General features: G+C 28.0%; 1 protein-coding gene across 1 annotated transcript; it reads left to right on the top strand.

Annotated features, from left to right (window-relative positions):
• Positions 1 to 316: 316 nt before the first annotated feature.
• B0T23DRAFT_306956 (uncharacterized protein) lies at positions 317 to 544 on the top strand (the record flags this gene model as incomplete). Its single annotated transcript, XM_062834405.1, has 1 exon — positions 317 to 544. A coding segment is annotated over one exon (228 nt), but the record flags the coding sequence as incomplete, so codon positions are not given.
• Between the last annotated feature and the right edge of the window lie 20,567 nt (positions 545 to 21,111).

Below are 21,111 nucleotides of genomic sequence, written 5' to 3' on the forward strand. Positions count from 1 at the left end.
AATACTATAGCCTTACTTCGCCCGTTACGTACTTTCATACTATTTATAATTTATTTCTCTACTAGGGACGGTTTTAAATATCCTACTATTAAAAAAGGTTATAATGTAGTAACGTAGTGATTGACGATTAGAATTAACGATTAGAGTAAGTAAATAATCCGATATACAATATGTTGTAATCCCCCCTATCCTTTATAAAGGATTTCTAAAGAGGAATTTAAAGTAATTACTAATTAAATTACTAATTAACTAAATAATAAGAAGGAATTATCTAATTACTAGGATAGCCCGTAATAATATTGAAGTTGTATAATCGCGCCGGGTTTATTTTAACCCTAATATTTTAAAGAAATATATTCCGAAAGAAGGTAAATTCCCCTCCTCCGAGGTTAGACGTAAGTCCCTCGATCCTAACGACTTTTATAGTCCCGATTTCCAAGGAGCCGCTTCCTATACTATTAATATCGATGATAATAATAATAAATTCGACCTATCGGGTTTAACTCCCGAAGAGCTATATAAATATTATTTCGATTATGTTTAATTTATTACCTATTGTGCTTATTATTTCGTTAATAAAGAGGTCCTTACTTACAATTTAAAAAAATATCTCCTTAGTCTCTTCGATTATATATATTATAATAATGATGCTTTTATATTATTTACCCTTATAATAGCCGAAGGTAAGGGCGACCCCAAAATTAAAACCTTTAATAGCCTTATAACCTATAAGTAATTTATTACTCTATTCTAGGAAACCCTTAAGGTTATATTCTTAGAGATACGTATACGTATTACTTCCTTTATAGCCGTTATCGACTAATTTAATAATTTTATTGGATTATTCAATTAAATTAATAAAGATTTTTAAGTTATAGAGACTTAGGCCGATTGCTTCGGTTCCGTCGCTATAAATTTATTTAAGAAAATCGTTAGTGTTAATCCGGATCCCCCTACCGACTAATCTTTCTACGCTTCAAATACTAATTTTCAATAGGCGTTTGTAGAGAATTAACGTTTTAAGAAGGAAAATAAATATTTATTAACTTCTCTAAAAGTTGCGTTGAACGTTATAAGCAAGACTATATTTAGTAATAGAGACCCCGATAATTCCGATAAAGATTCTAATAAATTTAGAATATTGAAGGGATTTAAGAATAGCCCCCTCTGTACTAACGGTCGCTCTCGGTTTAATATTCCCGGTATTACTATTATAATTTAGTCCTTAAATAATAAACGTTCGGCGAAAGAGGAGAGTGCTAGTAAATTCTATAATAATAAAAAGGAGGATAAGGTTACCTTCGATATATAGTACTATTAAATTAAGACTAAATTTGAGGTTAATGTTAATTATTTCGATAATAATTATTAAAAATTCGGATATATTACTAATTACCTAGCAGGTAAAGCCGCCTAAATATTATTACTATATCTGGACCCCGATTATCCTAATCGTTTAATCATTTCAATAAATTTTTAAAATATTTATAGGACGAATATTACAATTATAGTACTTATAAAAAAGTTCTTGCTAAGTTTAATAATTTAAAAATAAAATATAATAAATATTTTTAGATTTTTAAAAATACCTTTTAGTATTTAGTTAGTTAGTGCTATTACCTGCGTAATTAGTAGAAAAGCGACCTTCGTTGTAAGATTATTAAAGAATTCTATTAAGTAGTAGAATTAATTTATTTAGATTCGTTAAAATAATTTAATAATTATATCCTTTTCTTTAATTCTTTAAACGAAGGTAATTATATAAATATTTAGAAGATCTGTTAGCGCGAAGGTAAGTAAGGCTTCTATTGCGTTACCGGTTCTATTAAGGAAATTACTGTCTCTAAACCCGTTGTTAAAACTATTAAAGCCTTCGACCGCCTAACCCTCGAAGAAATGCGTGAGTTTAGTTATGAGGGTTATTATTTCTCTTATTATAAGAAGGGATATATGAGTAGTGAGTACCCCTATAAGGAGAAGTTTATTAAATAGTTCGATGTCTATTTGAATTCGATTGCTAATGTTATTTGGAGTAAGGATTCTTTTAGCGTTAAAGAGTTAATTGATATGCTAACTTCTAATAAGGAATTTTCTTTAGATGTGGAGGATGATGCTAACGAGGGAAATTAAATACTTTAGGCTAAGTTTCCCCTTAGGGTAAGTCGACCGATATTATTAATATTTAATATTTAGATTTCGACTTTTATAATTATTTTAGAGGAAGGTCTTCCTTTTTTATTAAATATAGTGTAGCTTTTAATAGAATTGTTGTTACTACTTTTAATGCTCTTATCGATACCGGAGCCGATGTTTATATTATTGTAAACCTTTCTTTCGCCCGAAAACTACGGAAGCTATTAAAGTTATTTGTATGTGACGATTTCAACCCCGGATACGTTATACCCTATAAAAAAGCTAAATCCGACTTAGTCGAGGTCGTCTTCAAAGGGTATATTAAGATTTAAAATTATAAAATCCTTAATTAATAGATTATTGTCCTTCTAAATTTAAAGTGCGATATAATTATTGGTAATATATGGTTAGTATAGAACAACGTCTTTACTAATTCTGTTCATTTATACTTACTCTTTCCTACTTTGTAGAAATAAAATTTTTCCCGCGATTTTAAGGTTAGTAAGGGTAAGGATTCTAAATTGTTTAAACACTTAGATTATTAGAAAAATATTAAAGCTTGAGAATTCTTAATATAGAAAGAGGATAAGTAATAATAGGACGGCTAAAATAATTTATAAATAGTCTTATTTAAAATCGCTAAATTAAAATACCCCCTTCTGGAATTTACTAACCCTACTTTATCCTAGCGCCCTTTCTCTATTTTATAATACCGATTAATATATTCCCTATTTCTAAACGCAATTTAATATTATTTTAATTATATAAATCGATAATTTTTTGAATAGATAAATAAAATGCTACCGGAACCGGAAGAATTCCTTAGAATAATTAAGCCCCGTCGATCTTGTTCTGAGCCAATTCAAGATCCTTATCTATTATGCGATGTATAGGGCCGATACTATTTAAAGTGCAATTGGGGATGGATTAAAGATCGCCCTGCCGATTTAGTCTTTATTAGTGTAGACCCTTTCTATAAAATAGTAAAAAAGACTTATATTAATATAATTAGTTTGTATGAGTTGGACCGCTTTATTGACGAACGGCACGTCGCTTGTAGCGAGTCCCTAGAAACCGATAAAGTGGAATTAAAATAATGGATTTTGAAAGAAGTCCCTAATTACTACTATAATTTCCTCGAAGTTTTTAGTAAAATTAAGTCGGACGCCCTTCTTAATTTATATTTAAATATTAATTATTATATTCCTTTAAATAAAGGTGTTCGCCCGGAGGATTTGAATTATAGCCTACTCTATAAAATATTCTTCGAGGAGTTAGAAGTATATAGAGATTATATTGTTAAAAATTTGGATAAAGGATTTATCGAACCTAGTACTACGCCCTAAGTAACACTTATTTTATTTACGCCGAAGGTGAATAGAGGATTCTGTTTTTGTGTGGATTATTAAAAGTTAAATATTTTATTTAAGAAGGATTGTTATCCCTTACCCTTAATTAAAGAAACTATTGTTCGCCTTTCTAAGGTTAGGATTTTTATAAAAATCGATATCCGTTAAGTATTTTATTGTATTCGAATATTCCTAGACGATAAGGATTTAATTATTTTCCGTACCCGTTATAGTGCTTATAAATATAAAGTTTTGCTCTTCGGATTAACTAATAGACTAGTAACGTTTTAACGATTTATTAATAAAGTTTTAATAGGATATTTGGATAATTTTTGTAGCGTTTATATTAATAATATTCTTATTTTTTTAAAAATAGAGGAAGAGTACGAAATTTACGTTAAGAAAGTGCTAGAACAGTTCTAAAATACCGGACTTTAAGCCAATATTAAGAAGTACGAATTCTATATTACTTCGATTAAATTCTTAGGATTTATTATTTTAATTGAAGGAGTATTAGTAGACTTTGAAAAAGTTGCTATAGTCCGAAATTGGAAGGAACCGATTAGTATTAAAAGAGTACAATCCTTTATAGAATTCTATAATTTCTATTGTAAATTCGTAAGGGAATTCGGCTGGGTAGTCCGCCCCCTTACCCGATTTATTAAAAAGGATATACCCTTCTAATAGATTGAAGAATATTAGATATCCTTTAATAAATTGAAAGACCGATTGTTGAAGGTATTTGTCTTAGTATATTTCTGCTATAATAAGCCTATACGAGTAGAAATAGATATTTTAGATGGAGTTTACGTAGGTATTTTGTCCTAATTATAATAAAGTAATAACGATTAGTATTTAGTAGCTTTCTTCTCCGAAACTATACTCCTAGTAGAAATAAATTATATTATTTACAATAAGGAGTTATTCGTAATTATAAAAGTTTTGATGACCTGGCGGGTAGAGTTAATTGGTATATACCTGTTTGTTGTTATAATAGATTATTAAGCTTTAGAATATTTTTTAACCAAGCGACTATTTAATTCCCGATAAATTGGATAGGTAGAATTAATATCCTAATATACTTTTAAATTTATATACCGACTGGAAAAAGAGAATATCGTTGCTGATATTCTTTTAAGGAAGCTAGAAGATTTTTAAATAGTAAAAGATAAGAAAGAAGATTAATGTATTTTACGGTTATTTTATTAAGAAAGAAAAGGAATATATTTATTTATTAGGGATAAAGGTGAAATGTTTAGTAGCGATGTAGAAAATTTTATAGCCGAATTATATTTATTAGATAATAAGAAAGAACTTCTAGTATTATTAGGAATAGATTTGGTAGACGCTCTTTTAAAAACGAATTGAGAAGATCCGTCCTTATTTATTTATTAATTTAAGGTAAAAGGAGGCGATACAAAGTTTAACCTATAGGATGACGGACTATTATTAAAGAAAGAGAACTATTTAGTAGTTTTAGAAGGCGATCTCCGTCGTATATTTATTTACAAAGCCCACGCCCAATTAATTATCGGCTACCCTAGAAGGAATAAGACTCGACGTTTCGTGTTTTAATAATATTAGTGGGTTGGTATGTTTAGCGATATTGACTGTTTCGTTAATAATTGCTAAACGTGCAAAGTTTCGAAAGTATTTCGCGATAAGACCCCTAGTAAGTTATACCTGCTTAGTATTCTTAATCGAATTTAGTAATGTATTGCTATTAATTTTAAAAGTATATTAAAGGATAAAAGGGGATATAATAATATAATGGTTATAATAGATCGCTTATCTAAAATATTTTAGTATATTCCTTGTAAAGATATTATTATTATTAAATAAACTGCCTATTTATACTATTACGGACTATAGTATATTTACGGTTGTTTAAAGGAAGTAGTAAGCGATTAAGGATTTTAATTTATTTCTTTTTTTATTAATAAAGTATTTAAGATCTTCGGTATTAAATAGAAATTATTATTATTAGGATATTCCTAGATAGCGGAACAGGCTAAGATTATAAATTAGTATATCGATTAACGTTTATGCCCGTTTATTAACTATAATTAGGATAATTAATCTATTACTCTCCCTACTTTAAATATTATTTAAATTTTCCTATATTATGAAAGTATTGGAATATCCCCCTATAAAGTTATTATAGGATTTCTAATACTATTACCCTTTTATTAAAATTATTATATTACTCCTATCTTAGCGAAAGAATAATATTCTTATAAAGAAGTATAAAAAGTCCTACGAATATTATATAATTTCTAAGAGTCCGTATACGCTATAATAGCTAAAGTTTAGGAAAAGTAGACGATTTAGGTAAATAAATATAAGCGAGACTTCGATTTTAGGGTAGGAGATAGAGTATTTATTATTAAGAAATTATAGTTAATCGATAGACCTAATAATAAATTCGATTTCCCCTTTATATGTATCCCCTATCCGATTAAAATAATAAAGGAATATTCGTATAAATTCGAACTCCCTCCTGCCTAGCGCGGGATAAGAATCTACTATGCTAACCGTCTTTGGAAATGCCCGGATAACCCGCTCGCCGGTTAAATAAACGAGAATTTCCCCGGAGAATTCGTTAGAGATTAGGAAGAGTAGGAGGTGGAAGGTATTATAATTGCTTAATTAATTAACGGGAAATTATATTACTAAGCCGATTAGAAAGGATAGGATTTTAACCCTATTTGGTATTTGGCCGGGGATTTCAAGAATTCCCTTGATTTGTTTAAGGCTTTTTATAATACTAATCCGGATAAGCCCGGTCTACCGAAGCGCTTTTAGATTTAGAAAGGCGCCTAAATAAAGGATTTAATGTTAGAGGATTATAATGATAATAACCTACTAGAGGAAGGTACTATTCGATATAAACCGTTGAGAAGGTCTAATTGTTTATATAAATAAGGAAGGTTTATAAGTTAATTTATAAGTAATTACAACGAGAAGTTCTTTTAATAAAAAGCGATTTGTAGAATTGGTCTAATAGTGTAGTAGTGGGATTGAGGGCCTTTAAATTGTATTATGGGCTACCCCGAGGGTATCCCTCCTCTACCTAGAAAGTAATTATAAGACTATAGGTTCGAATTATATTTAAGTTATTTCTTTTTTTTCATTTTTTCTTATTGCTAAGATTCTGAGGGTAGAATCTTCTTTAAGGGGGGGGGGTGATGTTATGGCCCAGTCGGATAGGTTATACCCTATATTGGAGGATATCGCGCGGATGCGATTGATGTAATTGGTTGTAGATTAGATAAGGAAGAGTGGGCCGCAGTGGACCTGGCTCTGGGAGTATATCTCCTATTGCCAGCTGCGCGTATAACTCTTACCTTTTGTTTTACTCTTTAGTCGTAAATTCTATGTTAAACGTTAATAACGTTGCAGCCTTGCCTCGCCCGTTACGTGCTCTTACACTTATTATCAACCACCTCAATACAACTACGTATCTCGTTTTGGGTATTTAATTATTTAATATTGGGACCTATTTTATATTAGGAATAATTACGCCGTACTAAAGCCCGTATAGGCTAGGTATTCCTCAATCTACTACGGGGCGCTACAACTTTCTTACCCTAGGTTACCCGGCTAAATAACCCACTTAGTAGAATGGCTTCGTTACCAAATAGGCTACCCTATTTAGGAGGGCGACCTTTAGATATACCTTTAGCGGCTAAGCAAAAACGTAGATATCTATCTACCGAATCCTAACGTAATAGTTAGTATAGGGATAACCGGGGGAGGGATAATAGTAATCTTACCTATTATTAAATTAAATACTAAAATAGATAATAATCATCCTTAGTAACTAAGACCGTCTTACCAATTTCCCTCTTTACCTCTATTTTATAAGTATAAGGGAGGTTATATTAAATTCTGAATTATTTAATATATAATTTAAGCGGTATATTAGGGTAATTCATAGTAGGGAGAATAACTTTCAATTAATTATATTAACGAATAAATAATTTATATACTTATACTATTATATTAAGAGGAGTATTACCTACTTATAGGCGCCTAATCTAGTTTATATATACGTATAAGGCTACCTTTATAACCTCTTCCTTAAAATAGGTATAACGGTGGGTAATATATTTATTACTAATATAATATAAATTTACTAGACTGCTACAAATAGATAAATTATATAATTTTAGGGAGCTATTATTGGATTTATTCAATAATATAGTCCATTGCCTATAATTGAAGTAATACTTTATATAGTAATTAGCCTACTCCTTTTTATAAAGGAGTAAATCGGCCGCAATCTATTTAATAATAGCTTCCTATACTTCCCTAAATTAATAATATAAAAGTAATAAAACGGTTTCAAACTCTGGGACTAACGGGGTATAAATTATATACTATTATACGTAAAAGAACCCTACCCGAATATTAACAACCCTCGTAAGGAGCGGGCCTAATCTAACCTACGTTTTAATAATTATTTTAATCTTTTTATATATATAATATAATTAATCGAAATTATTTTAATTACATTAATCTATTATTTCTTACTATACTTACTATACCGTCACTTAATTACCGCTAGAATTATTACTATTATCTTCCTCCTTACTAGACTCCTTACTATCCTTATTCTAATTACTAAATTACTACTTATTATTATTTAATTTTATATACTCCCAATCATCTTTAAGGTATTTAATAATATTATAATTAATATACTATATATAACGCTAACGTTAAACGTTTGGGAAAATTCGGTTAATAGCTCTAATAAATTAATTATTACCGTTAATAATAATAACCATTAATTTAAGAACTAATAAATTATCTATAGTCTTCTTAATATATTTAATTAATTAATTAAACCCTTCGTCCTTCTTATTATTAATAATTATTTAAAAAATTAATATTAATAACCGTTCAAAAGTAATTATAATACCCTATATTACTAGTATATAGTACCGATTTATTTTATATATAGCGTTGAGGAATAAAATATATAAATATCGCCTCCACATCTTTCTTTACTTAATTATATATTAAAGACTATAGCGGAGTATAATAGGCTCCTCCTCTTATTAACCCTTATTATTACAATAGTAATTAAATTAATAGTATTTAAGTATAATAACCTTCTCATTATCAATAGCGCATATAAATATTTATATATTAACGTAACCCCTATTATTTTACTAACGTAACTTCTAATGTATATTATTAAGGTCTTTATACGTAAGGAACAATTTAGAATATTACTTCTTAACCATTACATATATATCACGTACAATTAATTCTCGTTAGCGAAGGAGACCCGCAATATATTCGTAGCTTTCTATATCGAAGGACTATTATCGGAAAATCAAATAATAAAATAAATCTCGCAATAGGGGATAGCCTTAGTACGTACGATCGATCGCCTATATCGAACATTTATAACCGTTCTTCTTCAAATACTAAATTACAATACAAAAGGAACACTTATCGGCAATCTTTCTAATAATTATACAACGTTTCTTATAAGGATTCGCATCTACATTAAATATAATTTCGGCGTAATTATAATAATAGACTTTATAATAGAACCCACCCTTATATAACCCCGTTATAAAATAATTAATACGAAGTATAAATACCCTAAATCTATAACGACGGCACATTTCAATAACCTCTCGTATAGTAGTATTTAAGTCGGTAGGCGGTAGAATAAAAGTACTATCGTTAAAGGGGACAGCCTATTCAATATTACTATCAAAGGATATATAGTTATTTATAAATATAAACAACGAAGAAATAGAATTGTAATAATAGCGAGGCTATATAGAGGAAGGGGTATTATAGGGAGTTTAAGGCAATATTTATTAATTATTAACAATTATACACAATTAAAAATATTTATAAATAATTAAAATTAATTAATTTAAATAAAATTACGTACATTAAAGGTATAGATATAGTATTGTTGTGGATGTGTGTAAAGTGTTGGTGTAGATACGTATAAAGTATGCTGGCGTGTAAAATACTAGTGCAACTAGCCGTATAAAAAAGAGCGAAAGAAATAACTAAATTAGAGGGGATGTTACGTACATTTGAAAGACGAAATTTTGCGGGTAAAAACGGGATTTACAATGTCAGGTGTCATTAGCTACACGGTCCCACATTTCCCTGGTTTTTGGGTGTATGTAGGTTTGGGGTGGGTGTGCGGAGGTTTACCCTTCCTTTACTATTCTTCTATTCTAATATCTACCACCCCTTCCTCTACCTTCTTCCTACTACCCTATCCTATCTTCCCGTTACTTTACTTCCCCGCCTCTTTATTCTATTTACAATTACCTCCGCCCCGGCCCTTTACTTCCTACTCTGTAATTCTATTTCTATTTATAATGATATAAAAGCCTTTTCTTTCTTTTATATAATCTTCCTTACAACGCCCCTTCTTAACTTTTATCCTCCTTTTTCCCTATTGTAATTCTTACCCAAGATAGCTTCCTCTAACCGTTATTACCCTAACCCAATCGACTTAACCTCCAATATAGAAATTTCCTCCTTTAAACCGTCCCCTAACTTTACGTTCCTAATATATTTAAAACCCGCAGCCTTCGCCTACTTCCTTTATAATCTTTTTAGTTTCATAGTTCTTTAAAATTAGTATAATTTTTTCTCTATCCTTTTAATTTATATACTAATCCAATTAATATTATTCGTAAAATTCCTTACCTATATTATATTTTAAATTTAATTATTTACCCGAAGACTAGTAATAAGCCTACTTCCATCGACGCCTTCCGTATAATTATTATTAGTAAAATCTACTATGTTTCGGCGTTTAATAGGTTTTTTATCCTCCTATTCCTTTTTTTATTATTATTTAATTCCTATATTATAATTACCGGCTCTTAGAATATAACCTATATTTATATTATTAATAAATATATATTGGATATTCTTACTAATTTTTATAATATTTGTAACGCTATTTAAATAGTAATTATTATTATACTATTGGGTAGTTAGTCTAATTTTAATTAGAAATTCGAATCCTTTGTTCGTACTATTAATAAATTTACTAATTATATATATACGCGCCTAGAGTATAACGACCTCCCTACCAATATTTATACTCTTCCCCGCCCCCTATATTCTAATATTATTAACTTCCTACGGAAGGGTTATTATAAATTAATTATAAGGAATGTCCGTTATAGCCGCACCCCTTTCTTCCCCGGTAGTAATACTATAAATCTAGTCCGGATTATCTTTAGTTTTAATAGTAGTACTATTACTCTTACGTATATTATATTTAATAGTAATATTATTATTATTCTTATTCGTATCATTTCTAATATTAATAATAATAATTCTATTCTTAGCAATCCAATGACCGTCGATACCCCCGGCCGCTATACTTTAAATAAAGATTAAGTTTAATAGTATTATAAAATTACTATAAACTAAGCTTGTATAATAATACTATTCGAATAATTTTTTAAGTGTAATTAAATACTTCGTTAAATAGTACTTTAATTATTATTATAATTATAATTTAAATAATACCCGTAAAGCGTAATTATCCCCTCCTTATCCCTATATCTTATCATTCTAATATTATTAATATTTTATTCCCTTCTTAAAAGTATTTTACGAATTCTTCGTATTACTCCTCTTCCAATTCGACTACTAAATAATATTCCTTTAATCTTCCTAATTTTAACGCTTAAAAAAATTCCTTTTAATTTCAATTCTATCGTCTAAAAATTTTCAAAATTCTTCCTTTATTAGTAACTAATTTTTAGGGTCCGATTAAAAGAGAATATCTGTATTAAAGTAATTCGAAACTATATAAATAAAGGTCTCCTTCTCGAATCCGTATATATAAATAAGTATTAGAATATTTAATACTTTCCTCTAGTAAAGGAAAACCCGAAGGCTAATAACCTCTATCCTAATTTAAATTAGGAAGGAATTCTTCGCTTTAATTAGTAAATACAATTCATTATCTTTATTCTTTAATATCTATTACCTCCCCTTCTTCTTCTTTATACCGATTATATATTGTTAAATAGCCTCTCTATTAAATTTAAGGGTAAGGTCGGCGATAGTAAATTTATATTATCGACCTAATTTAATTACTGCTATCGCTAAGTAATAGTTATAGTATAATACTTATTCTCAATTCGTTATATCTTCTAACTATTCCTTTCGGTCGGTAATTATTAATTTTAAGATTTATAATAATAATAATTAAATCCTTAATTTTAAAAGAGGATTAGCTATTATTATTAATAATTTTTCCGTCGGTACTTATACCTCGGCCTACTAAACTTTAACTATACTGCTTTCTAATCTATTAGTAAGTAGCCAACCCCTAACCTATTAAATTTAAATATAATTAATAACCTAAATTATAATCCCCTAGACAAACTTAATTTAATTTGTCCTAGTAAGCCTCTCTTCGTAGGTTCGGACCCTTTTATAAAGGTAAAAGTCGAATAGTAGATAAAAGATTTCTATTTTTAAATTCCGTACCGGTGTAGCTTTATATATACTAATAATAATTTTCAAATATTTAATTTAGTACTTCGCTAGCCTAATTACTATTCCTTACGGTTTCTTATAGATTTTGGTCGGCTAATGGAATACCAAAATTCCGTATGTAATAATACTATAAATATATTTAATATATATTTCCCTTACTTAAGTATAAGAATAACCCTATATCCTTACTATTAATTTTATAAATATATTTATCTAAATCTTTATTTTTTATTTTACTGCTTTTATATAAATTCTATAATTAAATTTATAGTCTAGCCAAACCCTTAGGAATCTTGTAGATTCTATTAATTAAAGTACTAGATCCCTGAATTAGAAAGTTTCCGTCCTTAGTACCCTTATTCGCGTAAAATATATTAATTTCATTTTATTCGCTTCGAATTCTATATTTTTTACTTTTACTTATTTTAAATATATTTCCTATATTGCTTATAAAATTTAGTAATTCTCTTTTGTAATATATGTTACTATAATAATATTAGTATTATTTATAAAGCTAATTGTAATTATATTTAGAATTATAGTTAATTTTTGGTATAGCGGAGTAATAAAGAGAATAAATAGAATAGGGGAGAGGGGGGAACTTTGGGGTATATTTATAATAATAGTATAAGGGCGGAATTTTTCGTTATTAAAGAAAAAGGAACCTCTTTTATTAGTAATAAAACTAATTGTTTATTTAATAATCTATATTAGGAGCTATATTTCCTATAAAGTATATAATAGTTACCTATAATTAATTCTATTGAACGTTCCCTTCAAATCGAAGAGTATAAAGGATATTACAACCCTAAGCTTCTAAATTATATATACTGTATTAATAATTACCCGGATTATAAACTCTATTAAATGGCCTACTTAGTTACCTATTTAACCCTCCGGTAAAAGATTAAATTCTTTAACTACCTATATTAATTTCTTAATTATAAATATTTCGAAGATTTTTCTAATATTATTAAATAGTAATATAAGCCTCTATACGCTTACTAGCCTTTACTAAACGGCGCTTTTTCCGGGTTTTTAAAGATAATTACTTTTATATCCTTGAACTACTATAGGAAATACCCGAATCGGAAGCTAGCAGATACGAAATATGCTATAACCTACTAAAATAATTACTTATACAATTTTAAAAACCTATTTAAATACTAATCAACCCCGGGGGCTTTATTAAACGCTATCTGAAAAATGTATCCTAAATATCCTCCTTAGTAATTAATTTACTAATAATTATTAGATTAATAACTTCTAATAATTTAATTCAATTTAATAAATAATCTGTAAGGACGTTTACCTTCGGGAAAAAATAGTCGGTAAAAATTTTAATTTTATTATTATAATCTCCGATTTTTATTACCCCTTTATAAATTTAAAAGGCTAATAATTTGGGCGGATTTACTAATTAATAACTTTAAGTCCGGGCCTACCTCTTTAATAGTTAAAATTAATTTAGGTTCTTTAAAATTTCTATAATACCTTCGTACTATATAGTCCGCTATATTTTCGCTATTATTTTCTTCTTCCTTATTATAATTTCGATAAAATCCTTCTAATTTAATATTATCCAATATCCGAACTATATCCAATACATCCGTCGTACTTTCTTTATTATTATTTTACATCCTAATATTTACTAATTTATTGCTTTCCCTCGATTTTTTTTCTAATATAGGACGAATTCCTTTATAATATTTATAAATTCCCTATTAAATTTACGAAAAGCGAATTTAATATTTTCTATTATATTAATCCTTTTTAAAACCGAGATTTATTTTTCTACCGCCTCCTTCACTTTTACTATATTTATAAAATTCTAATTATATTTATTTTCTTTTTCTACTTTTCTATTCTACTTTCCTAATTAAATTTAAACTTCTTAAGGGTAAGAGTCTAAATTAATTTATCTATACCGCTACGCTCCCTAATATTTAACTTTAACCCTGGGTAATAATTATATAAAATTAATTATTCTATCCTTTTCTCCTTATATTATATTCCTAAATTTTATTAATTCGCTATAGGGGGTAAATGAATTAAATTTCTAATATTGTACCTACGTAAAGAAACGAATAGCCCCTGGATTAATCCTATTTTCTAAATTCTAATTAGGCTAATAAAGGTTAAAATGCCTAATTATAATTTAATTTCCTATTAGAGAATTGGTTTTAAAGAATTCGAAAAGCGGCAACCCCTACTAGTATTTTAATATTCTTTGTATTAGGATAGGAGAATAAATAGAATAAATGGTCGTTAAGTCCCTCCGGTTCCTAAATGTTACTACGGCCCAATTTTTCCTAAATTAGAAATCTAAATCTTTTAAATCCCACTTTTTATTTATACATATTACTACCCTTCCCCCTTCTAAATAATTAACTTTGAAATACCTCCCGCCTCTTAAATAGTAAATATCCTTTTTTAAATTCCTACTTAATTCCTAAATTACTATAATATTATAAATCTCCTTTTATTCGAATAAAAGTTTCCCTCTCTTATACGATTTCCCTATATTCTAATAGAATATTTTTAATTAGATTATTAATTACCCTATGATAGGGTTCCTTCTAATTTCGCAATAGAGAATAAGGATATTACTTCTTTAAGGGGGACTATAACTATATAGGAACCATTATTGCTATATATTTAATTCCCCCCTATATTCTATAAGTATAGATAATAAGTATTAATTGGGCCTTATAAGGTTAAGGATTTTGGTCGGAAGGTTTAACCGACGATCTTCCTCAGTTATCCTTTCTTCGTACTTCCTATAAATTATCTCTTTAAGGTAGTAATAATATAGGAATTAAGGGGGGCGTTTAATAAAATACCCTTATCTATAAATTCTATTATTAATTCTAATACCTTTCTAATAAAGTTCTTATAGAGGGCGAACGCCCGCGGCTTTTCAGCGTACACGACGAACACTTTCGTAACAGCCTTCCGAAGAATAGGGTATTCCTTACGGTTATAAATAAAATATCCCTTCTTCTTATATAATTTATAATAAATAAATAACTAATCTTTATTAGACGGACAATTTACTTCGCTAAAATAATTTCCTTTATATTTAATTTCGCTATATTACGCGTAAATATCTTCCTAGTAATAAAACTTCGCTATATATCCGATTCTTTGATATTTATAATATCACTAAATATTATTCAAAGTTTAGAATAATTCGTACAAATATCTATTGCCGTTTTAAAAAAAGAAGTTGTTCTAAAGAAAATATACTATTAACGCAATAGTAACTTCTATAAGGAATAAACTTCTATTCTTTCTATCCCTTCTCTTCTATAACCGAACTCTAATAATAACTACCTCTATATTTCCTTTCTTCGCCGCTTTTATTAGGATTTCTACTATAGTATAATTATTAATACTAGCCTAAAATATACTTCGAACTAATATACCTATAATATTTATAGTAATAAAAATATCCGGACTAAAGATTTCTTTAATTTATATTTAATTCTATTAATATTAAATATGTATAAATTTATTGAATATAATTATATAATCTCTAATTATTAATATTCTAATAATTATACGGACTACCAAGCTGGGTTTCTTCTTACCCAAATTTATAATTAGGGTCGTTTTTATATCTTTATTCAAATAATTCATAAATTTAGAAGTAATTATTACTCCCTTAATTATAAATTACTATTCGAGGTTAAAAAGGGTAAACTTTTTAATAATAATAGTAGGTAATTATTAGAGGGTAATACTGAGGGTAAACCGCCGCATACCCACCCCAAACCTACATACACCCAAAAACTAGGGAAATGTGGGGCAGTTCAGCTAATGACACCTGATATTGTAAATCCTGTTTTTACCCGCAAAATTTCGTCTTTTCAATATACGTAATATCATTGTACCTTAGCTATTTCTTTCACTCTTTTTCACACGGCCAATTACACTAGTACTTTATACTAGCACTAGCATTCTACACACTCTTACACCAGCACTTTGCACGCGCGTATCTACAATAGTACTATATCTATACCTTCAATATATATAATCTTACTCAAATTAATTAATTTTAATCGTCTAAAAATACTCTTAATCGTATACAATCGCTAACGGTTAATAAATATCGCTTTAAACTTCCACGTAAATTCGCTATCGTTACGATTTTACCTCCTTATTATTTATATTTATAAGTAGCCACATATCCTTCAATAACAATACTAAATAAATTGTACCCTTTAACGACAGTACCTTTATTCTACTACCTACCGATTTGAATATTACTATACGTAAGGTTATCGAAATGTGCCGCTACTATAAATTTAGGGTATTTACATTTCGTACTAACTATTTTATAATAGGACTATATAAGGGCGAATTCTACTATAAAATCTATTATTATAATTATACCGAAATTACACCTAATATAAATATAAATCCCTATAAGAAGCGTTGTACAACTACTAAAAAGATCGCCAATAAATATCCCTTCCGTATTATAATTTAGTACTTAAAGAAGAATAGCTATAAATATTCGATATAGGTAATCAATTGTACCTACTAAGGCCACCCTCCATTACGAAATCTATTTTATTATTTAATTTTTTAATAATAATCCTTCAATATAGAAAACTACGAATATATTACAGGTCTCCTTCACCAACGAGAGTTAACCGTATGTGATATATATACAATAGTTAAGAAATAATACCCTAAATTACTCCTTACGTACAAAGACCTTAATAATATACGCTAGAAATTATACTAGTAAGATAACGGGGGTTATATTAATACATAAGTATTCGTATACGCCATTAATAATAAGGAGGTTATTATATTTAAATACTATTAATTTAATTACTATTATAATAATGAGGGTTAATAAGAGCAGGAACCTACTATACTCCACTATAGTCTTTAATATATAATTAAGTAAAGAAAGATATAGAGGTAATATCTATATACTCTACTACTTAATACTACGTATAAAATAAATCGGTACTATATACTAGTAATATAGGGCATTATAATTACCCTTGAACGGTTATTAATACTAGTCTTTTAAATAGTAATTAATAACGAGAAGGATAAGGGATTTAACTAACTAATTAAGTATATTAAGAAAAAAATAAATAATTTATCGGTTTTTAAACTAGCGGTTATTATTATTATTAGTAATAACCAATTTATTAGAGTTATTAATAGAGTCTTCCCCAACGTTCAACATTAATATTATATATAGTATATTAATTATAACGTTATCAACTACTTCAAAGATAATTAGGAACGTATAAAGCCAGATAGTAATAAGTAGTCTAGTAATTAGAGTAAGGATAATAAGGAGTTTAGTAAGGAGGATAATAGTAATAATAATTCTAATAGTAATTAAACAGCGGTACGGCAAATACAACGAAAAGTAATAGATTAATATAATTAAAATAATCTTAATCAATTACACTATATATATAAAAAGATTAAAATAGTTATTAAAATGTGGGCTAGATTGGGCCCGCTTCCTATAAGGGTTGCTAATATTCGGATAGGGTTTTTTTACGTATAGTAATATATAATTTATACCCTATCAGTCTCGGAATTTAAAGCCGCTTTATTACTTCTACATTATTAATTTAAGGAAATATAGGAAACTATTATTAAATAGATCGCCGCCGAATTACTCCTTTATAAGAAGGAATAGGCTAATTACTATACAAAGAATTATTTTAATTGTAAGCAGCAAACTACCTCACTAAGTAAATCTAATAATAATTCCTTTAAATTATATAGGTTATCTATTTATAGCGGTCTAATAAATTTATACTATACTAATAATAAGTATATTACCCGCCGTTATATCTATTTTAAGGAGGAGGTTGCAAAGGTAGCCTTACGTATGTATATAGACTAAATTGGGCGCTTATAGGTAGGCAATACTCCTTTTAATATAACCGCGTAGGCATATAAATTACTTACTCGCTAATATAATTAATTAAAGGCCACTCTCCTTACTACGAATCACCCTAATATACCGCTTAAGTTATATATTAAATAGTTCAAAGCCTAGTATAGCCTCCCTTATACCTATAAGATGGAGGTAAAGAGGGAAGTTGGTAAGATGGTTTTAATTATTAAAAATAATTATTATCTATTTTAGTATCTCATTTAACGACGGGTAAAATTATTACTATCCTCTCCCCAATTATCCCTATATTAATTATTATATTAGGATTCGGTAGATAAATATCTATATTTTCGTTTAACCGCTATAAGTATACCTAAAGGTCGCCCTCCTAAATAGGGTGGCCTATTTAGTAACGAAGCTATTCTACCGAGTAGGTCAATTTAGAGTAAAAAAGTTATAACGCTCTATAATAGATCGAGAAATACTTAACCTATATAGGCTTCAGTACGGTACAATTACTCCTAGTACAAGATAGGACCTAATATTAAGTAGTTAGATACTTAAAATAAGATACGTAGTTATATTAAGGTAGTTAATAATGAGGATAAGGATAAGGATGAGGATAACGAGTTAGGTAGATATTGGGAGGCGAGGGTGAGAGAGTAAATAGTGAGAGGGGAAGTGAGGGAGGAGGAGGTTATTAAAATATCGTTAATAGCCTTATTTAATGAATTGTTTGAATTGTTAAATGTTAGTATTTAGAGTAGAGTAGAGTTCTTAATACTATAAAAGTATTACCAGATTGGTACTATTAGATTTACTATATAGGATTTACTGTATAGGATTTATTAGGTTAGAATGTATAAGATATTAAAAAGTACGGTTTTTATAGCTAAAACGACGTATTTTATATAATAGCTGACATCCCTCCTTTTTGGGTATATGTAGGTTTGGGGTGGGTGTGCGGAGGTTTACCTAATACTAATCTTATTCGGAGTAACTTTTACTATAATATTAATTTAATATTTTAATACCTTTTGAACGCCTTTCTTAATTTCCTTTAGAATATCCTTCTTTAGGTTATTAAAATCCTTCTTAGTAATAAATTAGTCGGTTCTAACCTTATTAACCTTAATTCGTAGGGATCCGCTTTTTCTAACACGTACTTTTATGAATTCGAAAAGCAATTTTCAAATCTAACGTCGGTCTTCGGTTGAAATAGTATTGTAGTCCGCAAATTTATTTATTTTAATAATAAATATTTTTAATATTTCATTATTTTCTCCCATTTTTTCCGAAATCTTCGTAATAAGTACGGCTTCAGGGTCGTTACAAATTAAAATTTCCGTAAGTAGGTTGTAGATATTATTTTCCAACCTACGAGTACCGCTATTAATAGTTATCGATAACGATAATGTAACGCCGTTGCTGAGCTCGTCGTAGGATATTGTAAGGGACGTAAACGACCTTCCTAAATTGATTGCCGTTATTAGTTTTCGTTTTGGAGCACTCCTCGACCAGAAATCGGCGTTTCCGGTTTTGGCGTTGTTTTTCCAAACTATTCCTATAATAGCTTATAGAAACCCCTAATTACCTAGAATTAGATCTCTAGCTAATATCCGTCCCTAATTTTCAATTATATATATACTATAACCGGGTATAAATTAGTATTATTTGGACGTATGATACAATATAAATATTAGAGTATTAAAGAAATTGTATTTTAGTATATACTATAGTATTCCCGATACTAATACTTTGGGTAAATTGGTAATGAAATTAATAGTTATAATTCGTATTGGTAGTGTATACTTATTTGGAATTAATTAATTAATAGTCTCTAATAGTAGTTTCGCGGTCCGTTCTATTAAATTAATAGATTAGATAGTGTTGTATATAATTTTTAACAATTTGTATTTTTCTAATTATTGTATATTCCCTAAGATTGTATATTATACGGTCTTTACTAAAGTAATACTTTTTGTTATAGATTATATTAAATATATTTATAATTGTACTTTTAAATATATATAGTTGTTTCGATTTATTTATTAAATTAATATTATATAGTAAATTATTTACAATTTTGAATAGGTACTTGGTATAAAAAATAACACTATCGACTTTAGTAGTTTTTAGGCAACTTTAAATACGGTTAGAATTAATTTGAATTTAATATCCGATTTATACTCGTCTTTGAAACTATATTTACCCGTGGGGTCTATTTACGCTTCCATTTTTATAAATTAAATCTAATCTAATATTAATACTTCGTAAAACTTTTTATCCTTATTTCCTTTAGCTGATAGCCTATTTAAAATATCGGATACGAAATTTAGTTTGCTTATAATGTAGTAAATTTGTAGGTTGTAATAAGAAAAGTAAATAAATATATTAATTAAGCGGCGGTTACTTTTATTAGTAAATATTATATTTAAAACAGTCTGTTTATAAAGACCCTTAGTAAATATATAATTAGTAAGTATAATAACGGGGAGGTTGTAAGAATAAATAAGGGTACGGAACTGTTTAATTACCTAAATTAAATAGGTTACTTCTATTTCGGATAGGCTATAGTATATTTTAATTTTATGAAGTACCTTACTAAAAAATATAATAAAAAGGATTCAATTCGTTAGAAATACGATTCTTAGTGTGGGGTAGTATCCTTCCTTTAAATAGTATAATATTACGCTATATTCTTTTTCTAGGGAGTTATCGACTTATAAAACGGTTTATTTATTGGAATTAAGGTGATATAATTTTATATTATTTCAAAAAAAATTTTATACTATTTAGAATGTTAATTTCTTAATTTCGGTTGGAACGTATATTATTTTTATATAGTATTTGGCTCTCTTAATTAAATTACTTATTACTATAGCGCCCAATTTTCTTCCCTTGGTTAGTAATATTATTTTACGTCCCTATACGGGTTTAAATAATTTAGTATAGTAGGGAATAAAATATCGGATAAGTCTTAACGCGCTTATATATCTCTTTAAAGCCTTTAAAGTATTAGGAAATTCTAGATTCTAGAAAGTTATTATATATTCTTCTATAACCGAAAATCTCGAAGCGTTAATTCGGAATCCTAATAATTCTATATTGAAATAGCTAATATAAGACTTCTTTGGGGATAGGGCAATATTTTTAAAGGCGAATAAATTGAATATCTACTTTGAATATTTTATATAGTCTTTAACTGTATTAGAGAAAATA

Source organism: Neurospora hispaniola (genome assembly GCF_033458365.1).
Source record: "Neurospora hispaniola strain FGSC 10403 chromosome Unknown B0T23scaffold_1, whole genome shotgun sequence".
NCBI lineage: Eukaryota > Fungi > Ascomycota > Sordariomycetes > Sordariales > Sordariaceae > Neurospora > Neurospora hispaniola.